The sequence below is a fragment of the Colobus angolensis genome, unplaced genomic scaffold, assembly GCF_000951035.1.
Source record: "Colobus angolensis palliatus isolate OR3802 unplaced genomic scaffold, Cang.pa_1.0 Scaffold164, whole genome shotgun sequence".
NCBI classification, from domain to species: domain Eukaryota; kingdom Metazoa; phylum Chordata; class Mammalia; order Primates; family Cercopithecidae; genus Colobus; species Colobus angolensis.
The window spans coordinates 2,051,469-2,072,437 of NW_012114755.1; the positions used below are offsets into that span (position 1 = coordinate 2,051,469).

Sequence of the window (20,969 nt, forward strand, 5' to 3'; positions counted from 1 at the left end):
GCACCGATTGTCCAGCACTCACTAGTGAGATGACCCTAGTACCTCAGTTGAAAATGCAGAAATAACCGGTCTTCTGTGTCCTTTGCGCTGGGAGTTGGAGACTGGAGCTGTTCCTATTCGGCCATCTTGCTCCGGCCCCCTTTTTTTTTTTTTGATATGAAGTCTTGCTCTGTCACCCAGGCTGGAGTGCAGTAACGCAGTGTCAGCTCACTGCAACGTCTGCCTCAGCCTCCCGAGTAGCTGGGACTACAGGCATACACCACCACATACCTGGGTAATTTTTGTATTTTTAGTAGAGACAGGGTTTCATCATGTTGGCCAAGCTGGTCTTGAACTCCTGACCTCAGGTGATCCACCCCCCCACCTCGGCCTCCCAAAGTGCTGGGGCTACAGTCATGAGCTACCACACCCAGCCAAATATTTAGTATTTCAAACTTAAGCAAGATACTCTACTCTCGGGCACTAGAGTCAACAGAATTTAATAAGATAAAAACAAATTTCTGATCCACAAGAATTACCTGTATCTTTACTAAAAGAAATAGTAATCCTAAAATCAAGCTTATTCTGGGAAGGTAGGGAAGGAAAGAGAAATGGGTTAAAAAATTATTTCTGTTAAATTCCCATTCGGCTTATAAACCAAGATGTTCCTCAGGAAAGAATGGATTAAAAAGGAAAAAGTATAATTTTCAGCAGAAGAAAAATGAAAGCACATATAATTTGTCTTGTAAGATAAACAAGTTCGGTTCATTATAAAGAAAATTTACCAATAAAAGAAAAAAAAGAAGTCACAGCTCAAAACACAATGAAATCAATACAGATTTAGCAATTTCAAAATGAGTACAACCAACTCACAATTATTCAGAGTGATTTTTACGTATCAGTAAGAATTATTCAAGAAAATAGAGATAACAGAGATAATATATCCAATTAGGGGAGAAGCGATACTGTCTCCATGCTCCCACCACTCTGCACAAGGTAAAATCATGAAATGGCTGTACAAAAGAGAAAAAAGCTAAGAGCTAGATGTCCAATTGTGTATACCCAGAATAGCTGAATGTGAATGCTTCAGTTGACTTTAATCCTTATCTACAACTCTGACTTTGTAGTTGCAAAGAGAAAGGAGAGGTCAGACTACCTTTCAAGTTATATGTGCTTCCAAGCTGATCAAATAAGGCTATTCTGCAGCATGCATAATTTTAAAAATTCTAGCTCTATTCTACACTTTCTCCTCCATTTTGGAATCCAGCACAACCATTCTTAGATTTCTACCTACAAATGGAAGCCCAAATGCCAGTCTTTGGTGGGAATCTGTACATGCAGATATGGGGCCTCAGAATACTTCCAAAAAATCCACTAGCTTGGTAAGCTAAAAAGCAAAGAAATCATTAATTTTTCTTTTTTTCTTTTCTTTTTTTTTGACAAAAGTTTCTGTTCTCTTTTGTTTATGTGAGTTTTAAAGTAAAATCTCAATTCTACTTACTATTTGGTGGTCCCGTTGCCTGGTATGGTGGATAGGATGCCGAAATAGGACGAGAGAAGACTGGAGGTTCATCTCCAAATACCACAATCATGACCTGAATAAGCCCCAACAAGTCTGACTGTGGCTAAAAAATGAAAAAAAAATTCAAGTCAGCTACAGAGTCGCTTTTCAGTAAAAAGAAAAAGGTTGGCCATTTCTCATTGGTTTTCAACTCAGCTTGACAATTTTCTTTGTAGGACCTCAATCGTGAAAATTTCATTTAATTAATTTATTTTAATAGAGTTAGGTGGTTTTAAACATGATGTGCAGCAAGGTTCTCGCTTCAAGTATATAAAAATAGCACTAGTTAAAGCACCATATTGCAAAATTCATAGTTTTGTTCTTCATTTGGCTCCACAGAACAAAAATTTATTGCCACTGTACAATTTATTATAAGTATACTGATACAAATTTAGGGATGAACATGAGCAACAGTGACAATATTACTTAAGGTCATTAAAAGACATCAATGATATCTTGGAAATACATGTTCTTTTTTTTTTTTTTTTTTTTGAGACGGAGTCTCGCTCTGTCGCCCAGGCTGGAGTGCAGTGGCCAGATCTCAGCTCACTGCAAGCTCCGCCTCCCGGGTTCCCGCCATTCTCCTGCCTCAGCCTCCCGTGTAGCTGGGACTACAGGCACCCGCCACCTCGCCCGGCTAGTTTTTTGTATTTTTTAGTAGAGACGGGGTTTCACCGTGTTAGCCAGGATGGTCTCGATCTCCTGACCTCGTGATCCGCCCGTCTCGGCCTCCCAAAGTGCTGGGATTACAGGCTTGAGCACCGCGCCCGGCCAGAAATACATGTTCTTAAAAATTTTTATTAAAGATATTATGAACTCTGAAATTATAGGTAGATTATAGCCAAGTGAGGTGGTTTACACCTGTAATCCCAGCACTTTGGGAGGCCAAGGTGGGTGAACTGCTTGAGGCCAGGAGTTTGAGACCAGCTGGGCCAACATGGCAAAATCCCATCTCTACTAAAAACACAAAAATTAGACAGGTGTGGTGGTGTGTGCCTGTGGTCCCAGTTACTCAGGAAGCTGAAGCAAGAGAATTGCTTAAACCCCAGAGGCAGAGGTTGCAGTGAGCTGAGATCGCACCACTGCCCACTGCCCTCCAGCCTGGGCGACATAGCAAGACTCTTTCTCCAAAAAAAAAAAAAGCAAAAATTATACGTAGATTCTAGCTTAGAAATTGCTAGACTGTAGTGCAAAAGGGGTGAATTGTTAAAGGTGTTAAAAGATCTTTCCTTCCAACAACAGTGACAAAGAGACTGCCTATTTTTTCGTAAGAGTTATTAAGATTTTCTCTCAAATACCTATTGACCACTGGTCAGTGGTGGTGGCTTACACCTGTAATCCCAGCACTTTGGGAGGCCAAGGTAGGAGGATCAAATAAGGCTATTTTGCAGCATGCATAATTTAAAAAATTCTAGCTCTACTCCAGCACTTTCCCCTCCATTTTGGAATCCAGCTTGAGCTCAGGAGTTTGAGACCAGCCTGGTCTCTACAAAAAAATAAAAAACTGTACGTGGTGGCATGTGCCTGTAGTCCTAACTACTCAGAAGGCTGCAGTGGGAGGATCACCTGATCCAGGAAGGTTGAGGCTGCAGTGAGTCAGCCATGATTGTGCCACTGCACTCCAGCCTGGGTTAGAGTGAGACCCTGTTTCAAAAAAACAAAAACAAAACCCAACAACAACAACAACAACAACAAAACGACAAAAGAAGTATCTACCAACCACTAATTAAACTGTGCTAGTCAAAGTTGCTCAAAATGGCTTGATGATTCTTTTTTACTCCTTAATCTATTTTGTGTGTATCTAATCTCACATACTTTATTCGTAAATTCACTGAGTTCTGAAGAATTACTTAATCACCTTGATAGGCTAACCATCTTCACAGAAACTACTTTTTACATCTCCCTTCCCCCCAGACAAGGTCTTGCCATGTTGCCCAGCTTAGACTTGAACTCAACAATCTTCCTGCCTGGGTTTCCCAAGTAGTTGGGATTACAGGATTAGGACTGGCACGTCTTTTAATACTCCTGACAGAAGACTTCGGGGGCAGTTTTCACCTTTTCCAAAGAACCAAACTCACCTCATTTGTTCAATTTTGACCCAACTTATGGAAGATGACAATGAATAACATTTCTTAAAGCTTTCTGTGAAAACTTGTTGATCTCTACTGTTCCAGTATTTTTCTTGTGTTGCCTGTAAATTTATATACTGAGACTCAGGGTGTTACAAGCACAATATCTGTGCAATACTCACAGATACTGTGGCTGGTGTGTGTGGGGATGGCCCCTAGACTACACACTTCCTCAATTTTTCGGCCCAACAAAATTCCTCACCTAAATCATAGCCTCATGTAAGCCTCATGCATGTAGGTGATAATTCACATCCCATAAACTTTCTCCTTTTAAAGTATACATTTCAGTGGCTTTTATTATTTCACAACACTATGCAACCATTAACACCATCTAATTCCAGAATATTTTCATCATCCCAAAAAGAAACCCTGTACTCATTAGTAGTCACTTCCCATTTCCCTTTTCCCACAGCCCTTTAGCAACCACTAATCTACTTTCCGTCTCTATGGATTTGCTTTCCTGAATGCTTCATATAAATGAAATCATACAATATATGGCCTTTTGTGCTTGGCTTCTTTCACTTGGCATCATGTTTTCAGAGTTCGTTAATGTTGTAGTATGAATCAATTCTTCACACATTCTTACAGTTTTGTCAAGGTAGTTTTAATTATCATACCATTCCTTTTACACTAAATTCTTTGAAGAAAAAAATTAATATCTATGTTAATATCTACTTCCAGGCCAATTATAAAGCAACAGGTTAAGAATTCAAACTGAGGCTAGGCGTAATGGCTCACACCTGTAATCCCAGCACTTTGGGAGGCTGAGGCGAGCCAATCACCTGAAGTCAAGAGTTCGAGACCAGACTGGCCAAGGTGGTTTTAGGCCTGTCTCTACTAAAAATACAAAAATTAGCCAGGTGTGGTGGTGGGTGCCTGTAATCCCAGCTACTCAGGAGGCTGAGGCAGTCTCGCCTCTACTGAGTCCAATCTGCTACTAAACCCATCTACTGAGTTCTTAATCTCTATTATTCTATTTTTCATTTTTAAGATTTCCACTTACTTTCTCTTTAATAAAATTTACCATCTTGTCCTCTATTTTCTTGAACACTTGTCCTCTATTTTCTTTAACCATTTTTAAGTCTGTGTCTGATAACTAAGTTACTTGTGTGTTTGTGGCAGTGGAGTGGAGAGATGTCCTGTTTCTATCGTCTTTTTTTCCTCTTGGTTCTCTTTCTTGGTGTACTTGATAAATATAAATTGTATACTAGATATTGTGAAAAATTATAGAGGGTCTATATATTATCTTCTTCCAGCAAGGGTTCACCCTATCCTGTGGCAGGCCGTTACACAGTCAGCATCAGGGACTGAGCTGACTCAAGGACAGATTTTTTTTTTTTTGAGACGGAGTCTCACTCACTCTGCCACCCAGGCTGGAGTGCAGTGGTGCGATCTTGGCTCACTGCAACCTCCGCCTACCAGGTTCAAGTGATTCTCCTGCCTCAGTCTCCCAGGTAGCTGGGATTAAAGGCATGCGCCACACCACGCCTAGCTAATTTTTGTATTTTTAGTAGAGATGGGGTTTCACCATGTTGGCCAGGCTTGTCTCAAACTTCCGGCCTCAAGTGATCCTCCCACCTCGGCTTCCCAAAGTGCCGAGATTACAGGTGTGAGCCACCCCACCCAGCCTCAAGGACAGATTTTTTAAGGCTCATTCTACCTTTAAGTTCTCCCTCCTAAGATGTGTTCCTCCAGTGGTGCCAACTAACAGCGTAGGATGTTTACTTGTTCCCCTTTTTGATAAGGTACTGAACTCCAATTGCCTCCTTAACCTAAGACTGCTGAAAACTTGGCTGATTTTCAGAGGCTTTCTGCTTAGTTTTTTTTAGCATCTCATCTTTGAAGCTCAGGAATTCAACATATCTCTTAAGGTGGGAAATTCAGAGTAACTCATCTTTTCTTTTGCTCTGTTGTCCAGGCTGGAGTACAGTGATACAATCATGGCTCACTGTAGCCTCTAATTCCAAGGCTCAAGTGATCCTTTCACCTCAGCCTCCTGCGTAGGTGTGGTCACAGGCACACATGACCATGCCTAGTTTTAAAAATTTTTTATAGAGATGGGGTTCTCACTATGTTGCCCAGGGTGGTCTCAAACTCCTGAGCTCAAGCAATTCTGCTGACTCAGCTTTCCAAAGTCCTGGGATCACAGCCATAAGCCACTATCCCCAGAGCTACTCACTTCTTTACGGCTTCCATTTCTCCCAAATCTTAGATCTAGAAGTCCTAGTTACTTTCATAGACAGAACAGCAACTTTTGTCTTTTCAGCCCTCTGAGACTGCTAGAGACTCTGCAGGTTTCTCTGCCTCTTAGCTAAGGTCCTTTGCCCAGATTCTCAGCCCTTCGTCCTGCATCAAGAATCAGGAAGTAGGCCGGGCATGGTGGTTTACGCCTGTAATCCCAGGACTTTAGAAGGCTGAGGTGGGTGGATCACTTGAGGTCAGGAGTTCGAGAACAGCCTCACCAACATGGTGAAACCCCATCTCTACTAAAATACAAAACTTAGCCAGGCATGGTGGGCAGGTGCCTGTAATCCCAGCTACTAGGGAGGCTGAAGCACGAGAATTGCTTGAACCTGGGAAGTGGAGGTTACAGTGAGCTGAGATTGTGCCACTGCCCTCCAGCCTGGGTGACAGAGTATGAAACTTTGTCTCAAAAAAAAATCATTAGGTACCACCCAGGGGAAAAGTTATTGACAGAAGTGCCTTATCTCTTTGCTGTTTCCTTCTCTACAGAATCTTGGCCATCCATGTCTTGATTGCCTAAACAGCTTTCCAAAACCTTCCAACAACTGTTGTTTGTATTTTCTCTTGCTTTTCTAGTTACTTTTCATAGGAACATTAATCTGTTACAGTTACATTATCAGACACATAAACAGAAGTTTCCTATTATTCTTGAAAGAAATGCTTTGAGTAATGAGATCCGAATTCCATAACTACCCCACCAGGATACTATTTTTTAAAATGTACTTCCTACTATGTGAATCCTGCCTATTTTAAAAGGTTCAACTCAAGCAAGTAAAATAGTGAAAATAAGTATTGTGAAAATTACAAAGCTCTACACAAACCCATTTCTTTTAGTGAGCCTTTTCTAATTTACCCTCAACTCAGTGATTAGTCCATTATCTGAACTTATCTACCCTACTTGGAATCCTCTTTGAGTGCTAAAAGAAAGCAGATGCTAGTGAGCAAAATATATAAAACATAACTAATTCACAGAACACTATTAATACTTACGTGTTTCCATTCATGTAGATAAGGAAGATATATCTTCCCATTTGCATCAACATGCTTTCCTGTTTTAATAGTCATTGAACTAGTAGGCTTAACAAAACAGATAGGGGGATTATATGGGTATGTGTCCAGTAGCCATAGGCATATTGGAATATTATATGTATTACCTGAAAAAGAAATAGAAACTTCAGTTACTCTATTTTTATTATTTTTAAATTGAAGAATGGTTAAAGAACACAGGTTTAGTTTAGATACCATTTATACATATATCTGCACCGCCCCATACCTATTTCCCCCAGCAGAATTTATTTCCTGAGGGGAATAGCAAAGTCAGTAATGTTAAATTTTACTCAGTCTTCCCTAAATTTACACTCGCTTTATACAATGCTGATGCTCAATTAACTGTTTTTTCCCTCTGCTTGTTATGAATGGTTGACTTATTATTTAATAGTGGCTCAAATGTCACTTCCTCTGTGATCTTCCCATGTGGCCTTCTTCTCCTCTGTAATCTCACAGCACTTTTTCATTTTATAATTCTATAGCAGTTACAGAATAGTGTAAATATCTATCTGTTCCCTTGGTTTCCCCTATTAGTGGAGCTCTTCCAGAAGAGGTACATCCTTTATTCATCTTTGTATCCACAGCTCCTATCCTTATTACCTTATGCATAGCAGGTACTATGTGAAATCAATGGGTAAAGGACATAGGTCTTAGCTAGTTACAAGGAATAATTAACAGAGCCATCCAAAAACAAAATGGTCTCACATGAAGCTAAATGCTTCCTCACCACTAAGTATTTCAGCAGAGGGTGAAAGACAGGCTAACAGAGATCAATTATCTATCATTAATATTAGCGCCAACACCACAACCGTAAATAACAGCTACATTTTTTTTTTTTTTTTGAGATGGAATCTCGCTCTGTCGCCCAGGCTGGAGTGCAGTGGCAGGATCTCAGCTCACTGCAAGCTCTGCCTCCCGGGTTCACGCCATTCTCCTGTCTCAGCCTCCCGAGTAGCTGGGACTACAGGCGCCCGCCGCCTCGCCCGGCTAGTTTTTTGTATTTTTTAGTAGAGATGGGGTTTCACCGTATTAGCCAGGATGGTCTCGATCTCCTGACCTCGTGATCCGCCCATCTCGGCCTCCCAAAGTGCTGGGATTACAGGCTTGAGCCACCGTGCCCGGCCTCGGTAAGGAAGTTTTAAGAAAGCTGAAAATGTTAGGTGTTGCTGCCAAATGAACTTCAATTTGAATAGAAGTTAAAATCTACATCAGCCTGAAAGCCATGAGAAAGTAGGTTTAATTTACTTATAACTCTCTGGCAACATATTTATTATGTATTCAAAATACATCTAGCTGGAAACCTAATAACATAAGACATTTACCTCTATAAGGCACAGGAATTGTTCCAGCGAGGTTCATTAGTTCCCTGGAACTGCCATCATTAAAAACTGAAAGGAAAGAACAATGATTTAATCATGAACATTTTTTTTAGATACTCCCATAAGTTATTCTTTCAGAAAGACTGGTTAAAATTCCTTTTTATCCTTGAAAGGGGCTGACCTGTCAATGTATCATCCATCCTGTCCAATAACTAACAATTCTTTGTTGATTCACTCAATGTCATTGATCAGCTCTTTTTTGTTTTTTTTCAGATGGAGTCTCACTCTGTTGCCCAGGCTGGAGTGCAATGGCGCAATCTTGGCTCACTGCAACCTTCGCCTTCCGGATTCAAGCGATTCTCCTGCCTCAGCCTCCCCAGTAGCTGGGACTACAGGCGCCCGCCGCCTCGCCCGGCTAGTTTTTTGTATTTTTTAGTAGAGACAGGGTTTCACCGTGTTAGCCAGGATGGTCTCGAATTCCTGACCTCGTGATCCGCCCGTCTCGACCTCCCAAAGTGCTGGGATTACAGGCTTGAGCCACCGCGCCCGGCCAACAGCTACTTTTAACTGTCTCCTTATTACATTCAAGGCTCTGTGCCAAGTCCTTTACATTCGTTAACGAATAAATGCTCATTCCCCCAAGTTAGGTACCATTATCCAAATGTCAAAGATGTCCATCTATAACATGTAACAAAACTGCTAAGATTATACAGCAAGAACTCAAACATAACTCTGTCCTGACTTTGAAGCCTGTATCTTAAGCTTCCCATTGTAAGTTTGAATGGTGTAGGAGGCTGAACTAGGAGGCAAGTAAGATCCCTTTCTAGTTCTAAAATTCTTTGATTCTGTGAAACATTTAACTCCTCTGGTGAACTTAGGCACTTATTTGTTCATACATCTCGGTAAGGAAGTTTTTTTTTGTTTGTTTTTGAGACGGAGTCTTGCTCTGCCACCCAGGCTGGAGTGCAGTGGCAGGATCTCAGCTCACTGCAAGCTCTGCCTCCCGGGTTCACGCCATTCTCCTGCCTCAGCCTCCCAAGCAGCTGGGACTACAGGCGCCCGCCGCCTCGCCCGGCTAGTTTTTTGTATTTTTTAGTAGAGACAGGGTTTCACCGTGTTAGCCAGGTTGTTCTCGAACTCCTGACCTCGTGATCCATCTGCCTTGGCCTCCCAAAGTGCTGGGATTACAGGTGTGAGTCACTTTTAAAACTATTTAAATATCACTATCGGCCAGGCGCAGTGGCTCACGCCTGTGATCCCAGCACTTTGGAAGGCCAAGGCAGGCAGATCACCTGAGGTTGGAAGTTTTAGATCAGCCTGACCAAAATGGAGAAACCCCATCCCCACTAAAAATACAAAATTAGCCAGGCGTGGTGGCACATGCCTGTAATCCCAGCTATTCAGGAGGCTGAGGCAGGAGAACTGCTTGAACCCAGGAGGCAGAGGCTGCAGTGAGCCAAGATTGTACCACTGCATTCCAGCCTGGGCAACAAGAGCAAACCTCCACTGCAAAACAAGCAAACAAACAAACAAAAAACACTATCAAACAATACCATACTAAATGTTCATCTAATGTCATTATACTTTAGAGATATCCAGATCTCCAGACATTTATCCAGACTGTCACTCACAGTTATTTATTTATTATTGCTTTTTGGAGACAGGGTCTTGCTATGTTGTGCAGGCTATCCTCAAACTCTAGGCTCAAGCAATCCTCCCACCTCAGCCTTCTGAGTAACTGGGACTATAGGCATGCACTATCATGCCCAGCTTTTTTTTCTATTTTTTAGAAATGGGGTCTCACTAAGTTGTCCAGGCTGGACTTGAACTCCTGGACTCAAGTGATCTCCTGGCCGCAGCCTCCTTAGCCAGTATTAAAATGAAAAAAAGAAAAGTTCATAGCCAAATGTAGACAATTTCTTTTAATCTATATTTCTCATACCCCACATATTTTTCTATCTATAATTTATGTCTATACTTAATACAGCACATAGTTTGTATTGGACAGCTATTATTTCTAACAATGATTTGGAATTAACACTATACACATGGGGAAAGGTTGTAATGTGCAGTACAAAAACATAGAACTATAGCCATCTACTGTGTAATGTTTGGGTCAACAATGGACTGCATATAAGACATTGATCCTATAAGATTACTATACTGTGTTTTTAATGTAACTTTTCTATGGTTAGATACATAAATACCATTGTGTTACAACTGCCTGAGCAACAGGCATGCCATATAACCTAGGTGTATCCTAGTAGGATATACCATCTAGGTTTGCCTAAGTACACTCAATGATGAAATCGCCTAATAATGCACTTCTCAGATCATATCTCTATCACTACAAAATGCATGACCGTACATTGTTGACCTTTGTTCTTTTACTTACTGTTGACGAATGTAAGCTACACTGCAATGTATTCTGATTTTGTGCATTTTAAAAAAGAAAACCACCTTATATAAATGTGGGGCTTTGTTTACTCTAAAAGAATTTGGTAACAATGATTTACACTTGGTACAGCCAATATGAAACTATACAAGAATTGATAACGGAGTCTTTGTCAGTTTTGATCAAAACTGTCAGTATGTGGACAGAAATAAGGTAGGCTGAGATGAGAAGGAATTGTGACCTAGGTTTGGAAGAGGACTTTGGGTTCATGTCTTTATTGTTTCAGGAAATGCAGAACTGATTGCCACTCTGTTCCCTCCCGCCTCTCTTCACCAGTTTCCTAATGTTTTCAAAGCCTTGGAAGCAAGTGAAATTTAGAAAGTCTCAGCTATAAAATTCAGTTCCTTGCCTTCAGAGTTAAGGGTCTCACAATGGACAAGCAGCAGCATGGGTTTTCCCTCGGCCCTGGCATATTAAGTATTTTCAAGGAGACATGGTAGAAGAGATTATGTTAGGATTTGGCAGGGACAGAAAAGACTATTTTAAAAAAAGGGAAACTCCAAGCATTGTCATGTCTTACAACTTTATTTTGTCTCAACAGAAAGTAGAGACAAACTGACATGCTTACCTACTCTATAGAATTAAAGACCACATTAAATAATATTTTCCTCAACTATAAAATAAAAGGGATGGTCCAGAGTATAGTTTTGCAAAATGTGTTCCTGAAAATATAAAGAGACACTATGGGGGCAGGGAGGTTCAGCAGTTAAATAACTTTAGGATGTATTATACAATATATTCTTGCTCATCTCAGTGATACACAACACATTAGCATATTAAAGGCTCTGAGAAATCTTCACGCAATGAAACTCAATTTTGTTTAATCCATAAGTTGCTCAAGCTTAACTATAGAATTCTGCCTCTACCCCGTCCCCAGCACAACTAAGGGTCTAGAGACAAAACTTTGGGAAATGGACTAAACTATCTTTAACATGCCCTCCTAGGTTTAAATTTGCATAGTTCTATGTTAGAGGTTTTTTTTTTTTTTTTGAGACAGAGTCTTGCTCTGTTGCCCAGGCTGGAGTGCAGTGGCCCAATCTCAGCTCAATGCAACTGCTGCCTCCTGGGCTCAAGCAATCCTCCCACCTCAGCCTCCTGGCTAGCTGGGAATACAGGAGTGCCAGGCCAACTTTATGTATTTTTTTGTTGAGACAAGGTTTCACCATATTGCCCAAGCTGGTCTCAACCTCCTGGGCTCAGTGGTCCACCCACCTCAGTGTCCCAAAGTGCTGGGATTATAGAAATGAGCCACCACGTCCAGCTAGAGTATTTTTTTTTAACATAAAAAACTAAAACTAAAAAAATATAAAATGTTTTTATTAGATCTTCTAATTTGCTACTTTCCAATAGTTTTATTAGGTGGTGGTGCAGTCCTACAATTGAAAAATCCACAAACCTCAAAGGAAAATGGAAAAAATTACAATCATTAACAAAGAGAGTAAACTCAAAGTATAGAAATTGTGATTTTTATTGCATAAACTCACCATATGAATCCAAAACAGGTTTGAGATCTTTGTATAGAGTAATAACATTGACAGTTTCACGTACAGTTAGGTCTCTGTATTTGTACTGAAAAGCAAAATCGCGTAAGAATTTAGTTTAAAACCAATACATGTATTTTAGAGCAGATGAATTTTCTTAAAATCTTTTTCACTAATCATTAGCATTAATGAAAGCCTCAAAGAACCTAAAAACCCCACAATCCTATTATCACACTAAAATAATCACTATTTCCTTAACATCAGTAAATATCTATAGTCTCAAGTCATGTTTTTTATGTTTTCAGTTTGAATCAGGATCCTAATAAAATCCACACATTGCATTTGTTAAAATGTCTCTTAAGTCCCTTTTAATTTATATTCCTTAACTATATCATATAATTCACACATTTAAAAAGTATAGTTCAATGGTTTTTAGTACATTCGGAGTTGTGTAACCACCACTGTAATCAATTTCAGAACATTTTCACCATCCCTAAAGAAATGCATACCATTTAGCAATCACCCCCCATTCTACTTGCCCCCAGCCTTCATCCTAGACAACCACAAATTTGTCTCTGTAGATTTGCTTATTCATATAACGTGATCTTTCATGACTAAATTCTTTCACTTAGCATGTTTTCAAGATTATCCATGTTGTAGCATTTATCTGTACTTCATTCCTTTCATTTATTTTGGAGACAGAGTCTCGCTCTGTCACCCAGGATGAAGTAAAGTGGCACAATCACAGCTCACTGCCACCTCAAACTCCAGGCTCAGTGATCCTTCTGCCTCAGCCTCCCAAGTACACAGAACTACAGGTATGTGCCATCATGCCCAGCTAATTTATTTTTATTTTTGTAAAGACAGGGTCTTGCTATATTGCCCAGGCTGGTCTCCAACTCCTGGCCTCAAGCAATCCTGTCGCCTCAGGCTCCCAAAGTGTTGGGATTTACAGGCATGTATGGCCCACTTCTTACTGCACATTTATCTACTGTTCAGCTGAAAAATACTTAACTGATTGGCACATCTCTATTTTTGCTCCTTAGAATTTATTTGTTAAAGACATTTGTTCATTTGTCTTACAGAGGCTCTCATGGTTTGGAATGTGTTAATTGTATACCTTTAGTATAGTTTCATAGATACATGTTTCTGTGAGTTAGTTGGATCTACAGGTTATTATCCTCACGATTACAAAATTTCCAGCCGGGCGTGGTGGCTCACGCTTGTAATCTCAGCACTTTGGGAGGCCGAGGCGGGCAGATCACGAGGTCAGGAGGTCGAGACCAGCCTGGCCAACACAGTGAAACCCCATCTCTACTAAAAACACAAAAACTAGCTGGGCATGGTGGCGTGCATCTGTAATCCCAGCTACTCAGGAAGCTGAGGCAGAAGAATTGCTTGAACCCGGGAGGCAGAGGTTGCAGTGAGCCGAGATCATGCCATCAAACTCCAGCCTGGGCGACAGAGCTAGACTCTGTTTAAAAAAAAAAAAAAAAATTTCCTTTTATATTTTTTTCCTCTTCTTTCTCTGGCAAGATCACTTCATAGAGGATAATGTTTTTCCTCATGGACCACAACATATCTGAGTATCTCTGTGATGTTAGCAACCACTGATGCTCAATGTCTAGAGACCTGGTCTCTTCAAATCCACTCCAATTAGGCTTCTATACTCAGTACTTCACTGAAATTGTTCAGTAAGGTCACCAATAACTGCCACATGATATGTAATGACCAATACTATCTTTGTCTTACTTCATCTATCAGCAATATTTGACCAAGCTGATTCAGCAATATTTGAGCAAACTGATTCCTTCCTTTCCCCCCCCGCTTTTTTTTTGAGATAGGGTCTCACTCTGTGGCCCAGGCTAGAGTGCAGTGGTACGATCATGGCTCACTTCAGCCTCAACCTCCTGGGCTCAAGTGATACTCCCACCACAGCCTCCCAAGTAGCTGTGACTACAGGCATGCACCATCACACCTGGATAATTTTTAAATTTTTCATAGAGATGGGATCTCACTGTGCTGCCCAGGCTGGTCTCAAATTCCCGGGCTCAAGTGATCCTCTCACCTCAGCCTTCCAAAGTGTTTGTATTACAGGTATGAACCACTGCACATGGCCCCTTCCTAATTTTTTTTTTTTTTTTTTTTTTTTTTTGCGACAGGGTCTGGCTCTGTCACCCAGGCTGGAGTGCAGTGGTATGATCTCAGTTCACTGCAACCTCCGCCTCCCAGGGTCAACTGATCCTTCCACCTCAGCCTCCCAAGTAGCTGGGACTACAGGTATGCGCCACAATGTCTAGCTAATTTTTGTATATTTTTGATAGAGCTGGATTTCACCATGTTGCCCAGGCTAGTCTTGAACTTCTAGGCTCAAGCAATCTGTCCACCTCAACCTCCCAAAGTGTTGGGATTGGAGGCATGAGCCATCATCATGGCCAGCCCCCTTTCTCTTAAAATATGTTCTTCATTTGATTTCCAGGACATCAACTGTTCTCCTGAACTCTGTGCCTGTGCCTTCTCAGTTTCTTTGCTGGCTTGTTCTCTTAACCTAACCAATTATTATTGAGTGCAGGCTAAGTCCTTGGTCTTCTTCTCTATCTAAACTCATTCCTCTGATCTCCCTCATGGTTGAAAATATAATTTATATATTGAAAACCCTCAAGTTAAAATTTTCCGATCTTAACCTTTTTTCTGAACTCCAGAAAACGTATATACAATTACTAAATTGACATTTCCCCTTGGATATCTAATGAATGTCAAATTGAATATGAACAAAACTGAACTCCTTATCTTCCCCCCAAATTTACTTCTCCAATGTCTTCCATATGTGTATACATACATATCCTTCCAGGTGCTCAGGCCAAAAACCTTGACGTTATCCTTGATGCCCTCTCTTTTCTTCACATCCACAGCCAATCTGTCAAAATATCCTGTTAGCTTTGCCTTCAGCAGACATCCGGTATCTCCATAGCTACAGTCCTAATCTAAGCCACCAACACCTCTCACCTAGATTACTGCAACAGCCTCTTTATGGTGTCTCTGCCTCCATCGTTAACCCACTACAGTCTAGTCTCAACATAGCAGCTAGAGTAATATTGCTAACAACTGAAACAGAGCAATGGCTTTTCATCATACTCCAAGTAAACGCCAAGGTCCTTACGATGGCCTGCAAGGTCCTCCAAACCTCTCATACCATTGATGCTCTGTCTAGACCCATACCACCACTTCCTCCCTTGCTCACTTGTCCAGCCACCATACCCTCCTTTGTTGTTCCTCTATCATGCATGACAAACTTCTGTCTATGAGCCTTTGCATTTGTTTTTCCTTCTTTCTGAAATGTTCTTACCCCAGATTGTTCCAGGTTTGTTTTTTCTCTTGAGACAGGATCTCGTTCTGTCACCCAAGCTGGAGTACAGTGGTGTGATCACAGCTCAGTGCAACCTCAAACTCCTGGGCTCAAGTGATCCTCCCATCTCAGCCTCCCAAGTAGCTGGGGTTAGAGGTATGCACCATGACTGGTTAATTTTTTTATATTTTTAGTAGAGAAGAGACAAGGTCATGCTATGTTGCACAGGCTGGTCTGGAACTCCTGGCCTCAATGCAATCCTCTAGCTTCGGCCTCCCAAAGTGCTTGGATTTCAGGTGTGAGCCCCATGCCAACCACACAGTTTCTTTACCTCTCTCAGGTGAGCTCAAATAGATTTTTTCAGAAAGACCTCTCTTTACTATCAGATACAAAACTGTGACTCATCCCATTTCCACACCCTAGCACTCCCCATTTCCCTTTCCTGCTTTATTTTCTCTAAAGCACTTATCACTTTCCAACATACTACTTGATTTATTATTTATTATCTTCTATAAAAATTTAAATTCCAGAAGCATAGTTCTTTTTGTCCGATTGTTCACTGTTGCATCCCTAGAGCCTAAAACAGTGTGAGGGACATATCAATCTTTATTTTATTATTTTTATTTATTTATTTGTTTTTGAGATGGAATCTCGCTCTGTTACCTAGGCTGGAGTGCAGTGGCGTGATCTCACCTCACTGCAACCTCCGCCTCCCAGGTTCAGGCAATTCTCCTTCCTCAGCCTCCTGAGTAGCTGGGATTACAGGCACGCACCACCACGTCTAGCTAATTTTGTATTTTAGTAGAGACGAGGTTTCACCGTTGGCCAGTCTGGTCTCGAACTCCTGACCTCAAGTGATCTGCCCACCTCAGCCTCCCAAAGTGCTGGGATTACAGGCATGAGCCACCACACCTGGCCAATTTTGTTACTGTTTAAATTTTTTTTTCATTTTTTACTTTTTGAGACAGGTTCTCACTCTGTCATAGCTCACTGTAACCTTGAATTCCTGGGCTTAAGTAATCCTCCTGCTTCTTCTTCCCAAGTAGCTAGGACTACAGGTGCATGCCACCAAGTCTGGCTGATTTTTAAATTTTTTGTAGAGACAGAGTCTAGCTATGTTGCCCAGGTTGATCTTGAACTCCTTGCCCCAAGTGATCCTCCCATCTCTACCTCCCAAAGTACTGGGATTACAGGCATGAACCATCACACCAGGCCCACAGTTTTCTTCTACTCATTTAGCAGTGACTGCGCCTCTAGAAATGCTGTAGATAAACTATGTAAAAATATAAGTGGTTGTATGTATGAAACATCTAAAGTGGAAAGTTGTTTCTTTAAAGCAAGAAGGACTAATCTGGTATAAATATACCTCTGTTAATTGCAAAAATGATAACAGAGAAGGGTGTTAAAAGTTATGTTGAAATTGGGAGCTAAGATAATGCTCAAGGGAAAAAAAGATCTTTTTAATATACATACAAAACATAAGGCAGGTAGCCAGCGTACCATGATGGGTGTGGAGAGCCTACAATCAGATAAAGAGAAAACAATAATGACCTTCACCCTAGCCATGTGTGCAGGGTCCTGACTAACAATTCTTACATCAGACCACACCAGCTGAAAGGAAAACATTTCAAGCCCTTTTTTAGGAGGAAGGAGCCCCACAACTGCTTCTATTACTCTACTTGCTATTCTTACCTGTCTAAAATTCATAGGTTAGACAGAACAGACGCTGATGCTCAGAATCGTCATAATAACATACAGGAGTCTCAATTTTCCAGATATTGAGCCAAGGACCAAAAGACAGGTAGAATGCTCTCTCCTACCTCTTTCCTACCTGTTTTTGTTTCTAGAGTAATCACAGGTTGGCTGCAGGTGGAGGCAGGCAGCGGTATAAAATACCTTCTGAACATGCCTTGCCTTTGTCTTTGATGGCAGGTTTCTCTAGAGGACGCTTAGGAAACTTAATTAGGGTATAAAAAATAAGCTAATATTTGAATATTCTTGCTCTTTATATGAATATACACATACATTAAGGAATAAAATTTTTTTTTTTTGAGACGGAGTCTTGCTCAGCCACCCAGGCTGGAGTGCAGTGGCTCGATCCTGGCTCACTGCAACCACCATCTCCCGGGTTCAAGTGATTCTTTCTCAGCCTCCCAAGCAGCTGGGATTACAGGCACCCACCATCATGCCCGGCTAATTTTTGTATTTTAGAAGAGACGGGGTTTCACCATGTTGATTAGGCCGGTCTTGAACTCCTGACCTCAGGTGATCCACCTGCCCTGGCCTCCCAAAGTGCTAGGATTACAGGTGTGAGCCACCGCGCCCGGCCCAAGGAATAAATCTTAATGACTACGCTATCAATTTAAAGATCAAAAATGTCATGGATGCCAGGCGTGGTGGCTCACGCCTGTAATCCCAGCACTTTGGGAAGCCAAAGCAGATGGATTACTGAGGTCTGGAGTTGAATACCAGCCTGGCCAACATGGTGAAACCCCGACTCTACTAAAAATACAACAATCAGCTGTGTGAAGTAGTGGGCGCCTGTAATCCCAGCTACTTGGGAGGCTAAGGCAGGAGAATCGCTTGAACCTGGGAGGCAGAGATTGCAGTGAGCCAAGATCGCGGCACTGCACTCCAGCCTGGGTGACAGAGCAAGACTCTCAAAAAAAAAAAAAAAGTAATGGAACAGATACTTTTCAGCTACATACTATGTAAAACAATATACCGTTTTTTCAAAAAGTGATATATAAAAGTTACAACATGGATCTTTACCTGGGTCACAATCTTCTATGGCTTCCCACACGTCCTCTGTAACTAAGGATAACTAGTTTATCAAAACAAAACCAAGAAGCCTAAAATATATGATTACACAACCAAAGTATGCTTTATTTTGAAAACTGTCACTTTCTCTTTAGAGGTTACTTGGTCTTCAATCAAGGACTATGGGGGCGATTTAACTGGAAAAAGTCCGTTTTTAAAATGTTTTATACGTAATAGTGTGTTTTATTGAAAATTGAAACCGCTTAAACCGCTGATTGCTACCATTCTTGCTTTGACAAAACTATCCGAAGCTAACACGTTGAACTGGTCAAGACTCAACTCTCAATCATTTTACATGTTTTGGAAAATTACAACAAAACATAACAAAAGCCATTCCACTCTGGTGTGAGGTGCCATGTTTGAAGTAATTATATAAATAAATCATGGCTTTAAAATACAAAATGCTTAACCGCTTTTTTAAAAATTGAAAAAAAAACCACTAGCCTTGAGCTGTGAAGATCATAAATTAAGCTCAAGGCAAATAAATACGCATTATAAGAAGCATACACTTAAGAGTAGTTACTCTTAGCAAATCCCTGAAACGGTAATGGTATGTATTTCAGTAAGGGAATGGTATTTTGGCTTCTCTGGACTTTTCTGGAGAATACAAAACTGAAAAGGCCACAATCTCTGCGGGCCAGCAAAAGAAAGGCTAAGACTGGAGGATCCCTGGATTGGGACAGGAATAGAGAATTGCCTCAGATCTAGAACTAAATATGATTCCGTCTTTGTGTTTATAAAAACTAAGACGAAAAACCACACTGCCCCACAGACAGCTCCAAACTCCGTGGAAGAGAGAAGGGCGGGTGGGCGGCAGGTGTCAGGCAGTTTCCGCTCCACGTCTTTGTCGACTGTCGCCGCCCCCTACCCTCCCAGCTCCCGTACGGGGATTCCCGAACCAGGCGACAGGCGCCTCGGGGCGGGGGTCTGAGAAGGTGGCTAAGAGCTGCACTGGGGCTTCCGGCCCGTCTGGGAAGCTTGTTTGGCTGGGCCGGGACGGACTCGGCAGGGCGCGGAAGGGAGCGGTGGGCGCGCGCTGGAGGGCGAGCGCGTCGCAGCCTCACCTTGGACACCATTTTCTTGAGCTGGCTCTCCGACACCGCCATGACGGCCGCCTCGCGACTCCCTTCCCCGCAGGCAGAGAGTCAGCTGCTGCCGGGCTGCCCCAAGCCTTCCCACACAATCGCACACCCCCGACCCAGCCTCAAACAACAGGAAGTCGGAACCAAGGCACCACTTCCGCTTCCACTACGTCACTTCCGGGCCGCCATCCTGCGGGCAATTGTGGACATCGTGTGGGATTGAGAGAGGTTTGATGGGGTGGGTTCCAACCAACCCTACCCTCGAGTGCCGGATTCAGCAGGACGAATCAGGTCCCAAAGATGTGGGCAAGACTGTTCCGAGGGTCGAAACTCTGGTTCAGGATAAGATTGGCAGGTATTTCACAGAGTCGACTTGAGGAAGCTAGTGCCGGAAAGGGAAGAAGTAGGAATGGCTTGCCAATGAGCCTTAATGACTGATTCATCAAGTGGGAGGGCACTGCACTGGCAGTCAGAGTGTTGTGTCACTGACTTGCCCTTGTGATGATGGTAGGCTAGTGCATTTCTAGCTCAGGCATAAGTTTCTCCCGACTGTAAAGTCATACACTTGCATTAGATGATGCCCAGTGTTCCCCTAATTAGTGATTTTTTTTTTAAGCTTTAAAGACCTTCATACTACGTTGGCAAGGGTAAAATGTAGAGCCTTTGTTTCACGAGAAGCCAGATAGTAATTTCTTCTCCAGGAAACCATTCCCTAAGTCAGAATTTCTCCTGTACCCAGACGTAAATGATAATACAGGCCGTATTTTACCTGGTGCTGTATTTTTGTACCTGTCCACTGTCAAAATCCAAGTCCTTGAAGGCAGGCTTACTTCAGATCTTCATTGCCTTGCACAATGCAAGGGTAGGTACTTCCATCTTAATTGAATTTTTTTTTACTTCCCATAAAAATTCTTCATGGTGACTTAGTCATCATTACACATCACCGTCAGTTTTGTAACCACAGTGTCATTCAAGGTATTGTACAATTTTGAGTTTGATGATGAGATGTGTGACAGTTTCAATTATTTTAGCACAGCCCTAATGAGAACAAAGCTGTGGTATTGATTCCCTTCAAAGACCTTAAATGAAGGTCACATTCACAAGGAGGGTGTAACTGAAAGCATGTAGAAGCATCATTATAAACTGTTGTTAACACACACAAATAAAGGCTATTCCAATAGGTATTGTTTTTCTTTTCTTTTTTTTTTTTTTGAGACAGTCTCACTCCATCGCACAGGCTGGAGTGCAGTAGCGCCATCTCGGCTCACTGCAACCAACACCTGTTTTCCAACTCTTTAGTTAAGCATACAGTTCCAGTCAAACCAAACTAGAGGTCAGTCTGTCCTTCCATTTTACTTGCTGTTTTATGTCTTTTAAAAGCAATGGGGTTTTCAAACTGTTCTTAAAACCACGGCTTAACCAAGAGTCCCTTTAATTAGAGCAACTGTACCTTTATGAATTGGAGGAATGCCAGGTAATATTATTTATATATTTTATAAATAAATA

At 41.6% G+C, this 20,969-nt stretch overlaps 1 protein-coding gene across 1 annotated transcript in view; it reads right to left on the minus strand.

The window, feature by feature from the left end:
- Window positions 1-20,552, minus strand: part of TSG101 (tumor susceptibility 101) — a 55,335-nt gene extending 34,783 nt beyond the window's left edge. Inside the window, exons 1-5 of the mRNA XM_011937467.1 lie at window positions 19,446-20,552; window positions 12,219-12,303; window positions 8,283-8,348; window positions 6,904-7,067; window positions 1,481-1,604 (exon numbers count right to left, since the gene is read on the minus strand). Coding sequence (XP_011792857.1) covers window positions 1,481-1,604; window positions 6,904-7,067; window positions 8,283-8,348; window positions 12,219-12,303; window positions 19,446-19,487 — 481 coding nt within the window. The 5' untranslated portion in view covers window positions 19,488-20,552. The remainder of the gene's footprint in view (window positions 1-1,480; window positions 1,605-6,903; window positions 7,068-8,282; window positions 8,349-12,218; window positions 12,304-19,445) is intronic.
- Window positions 20,553-20,969: the final 417 nt, after the last annotated feature.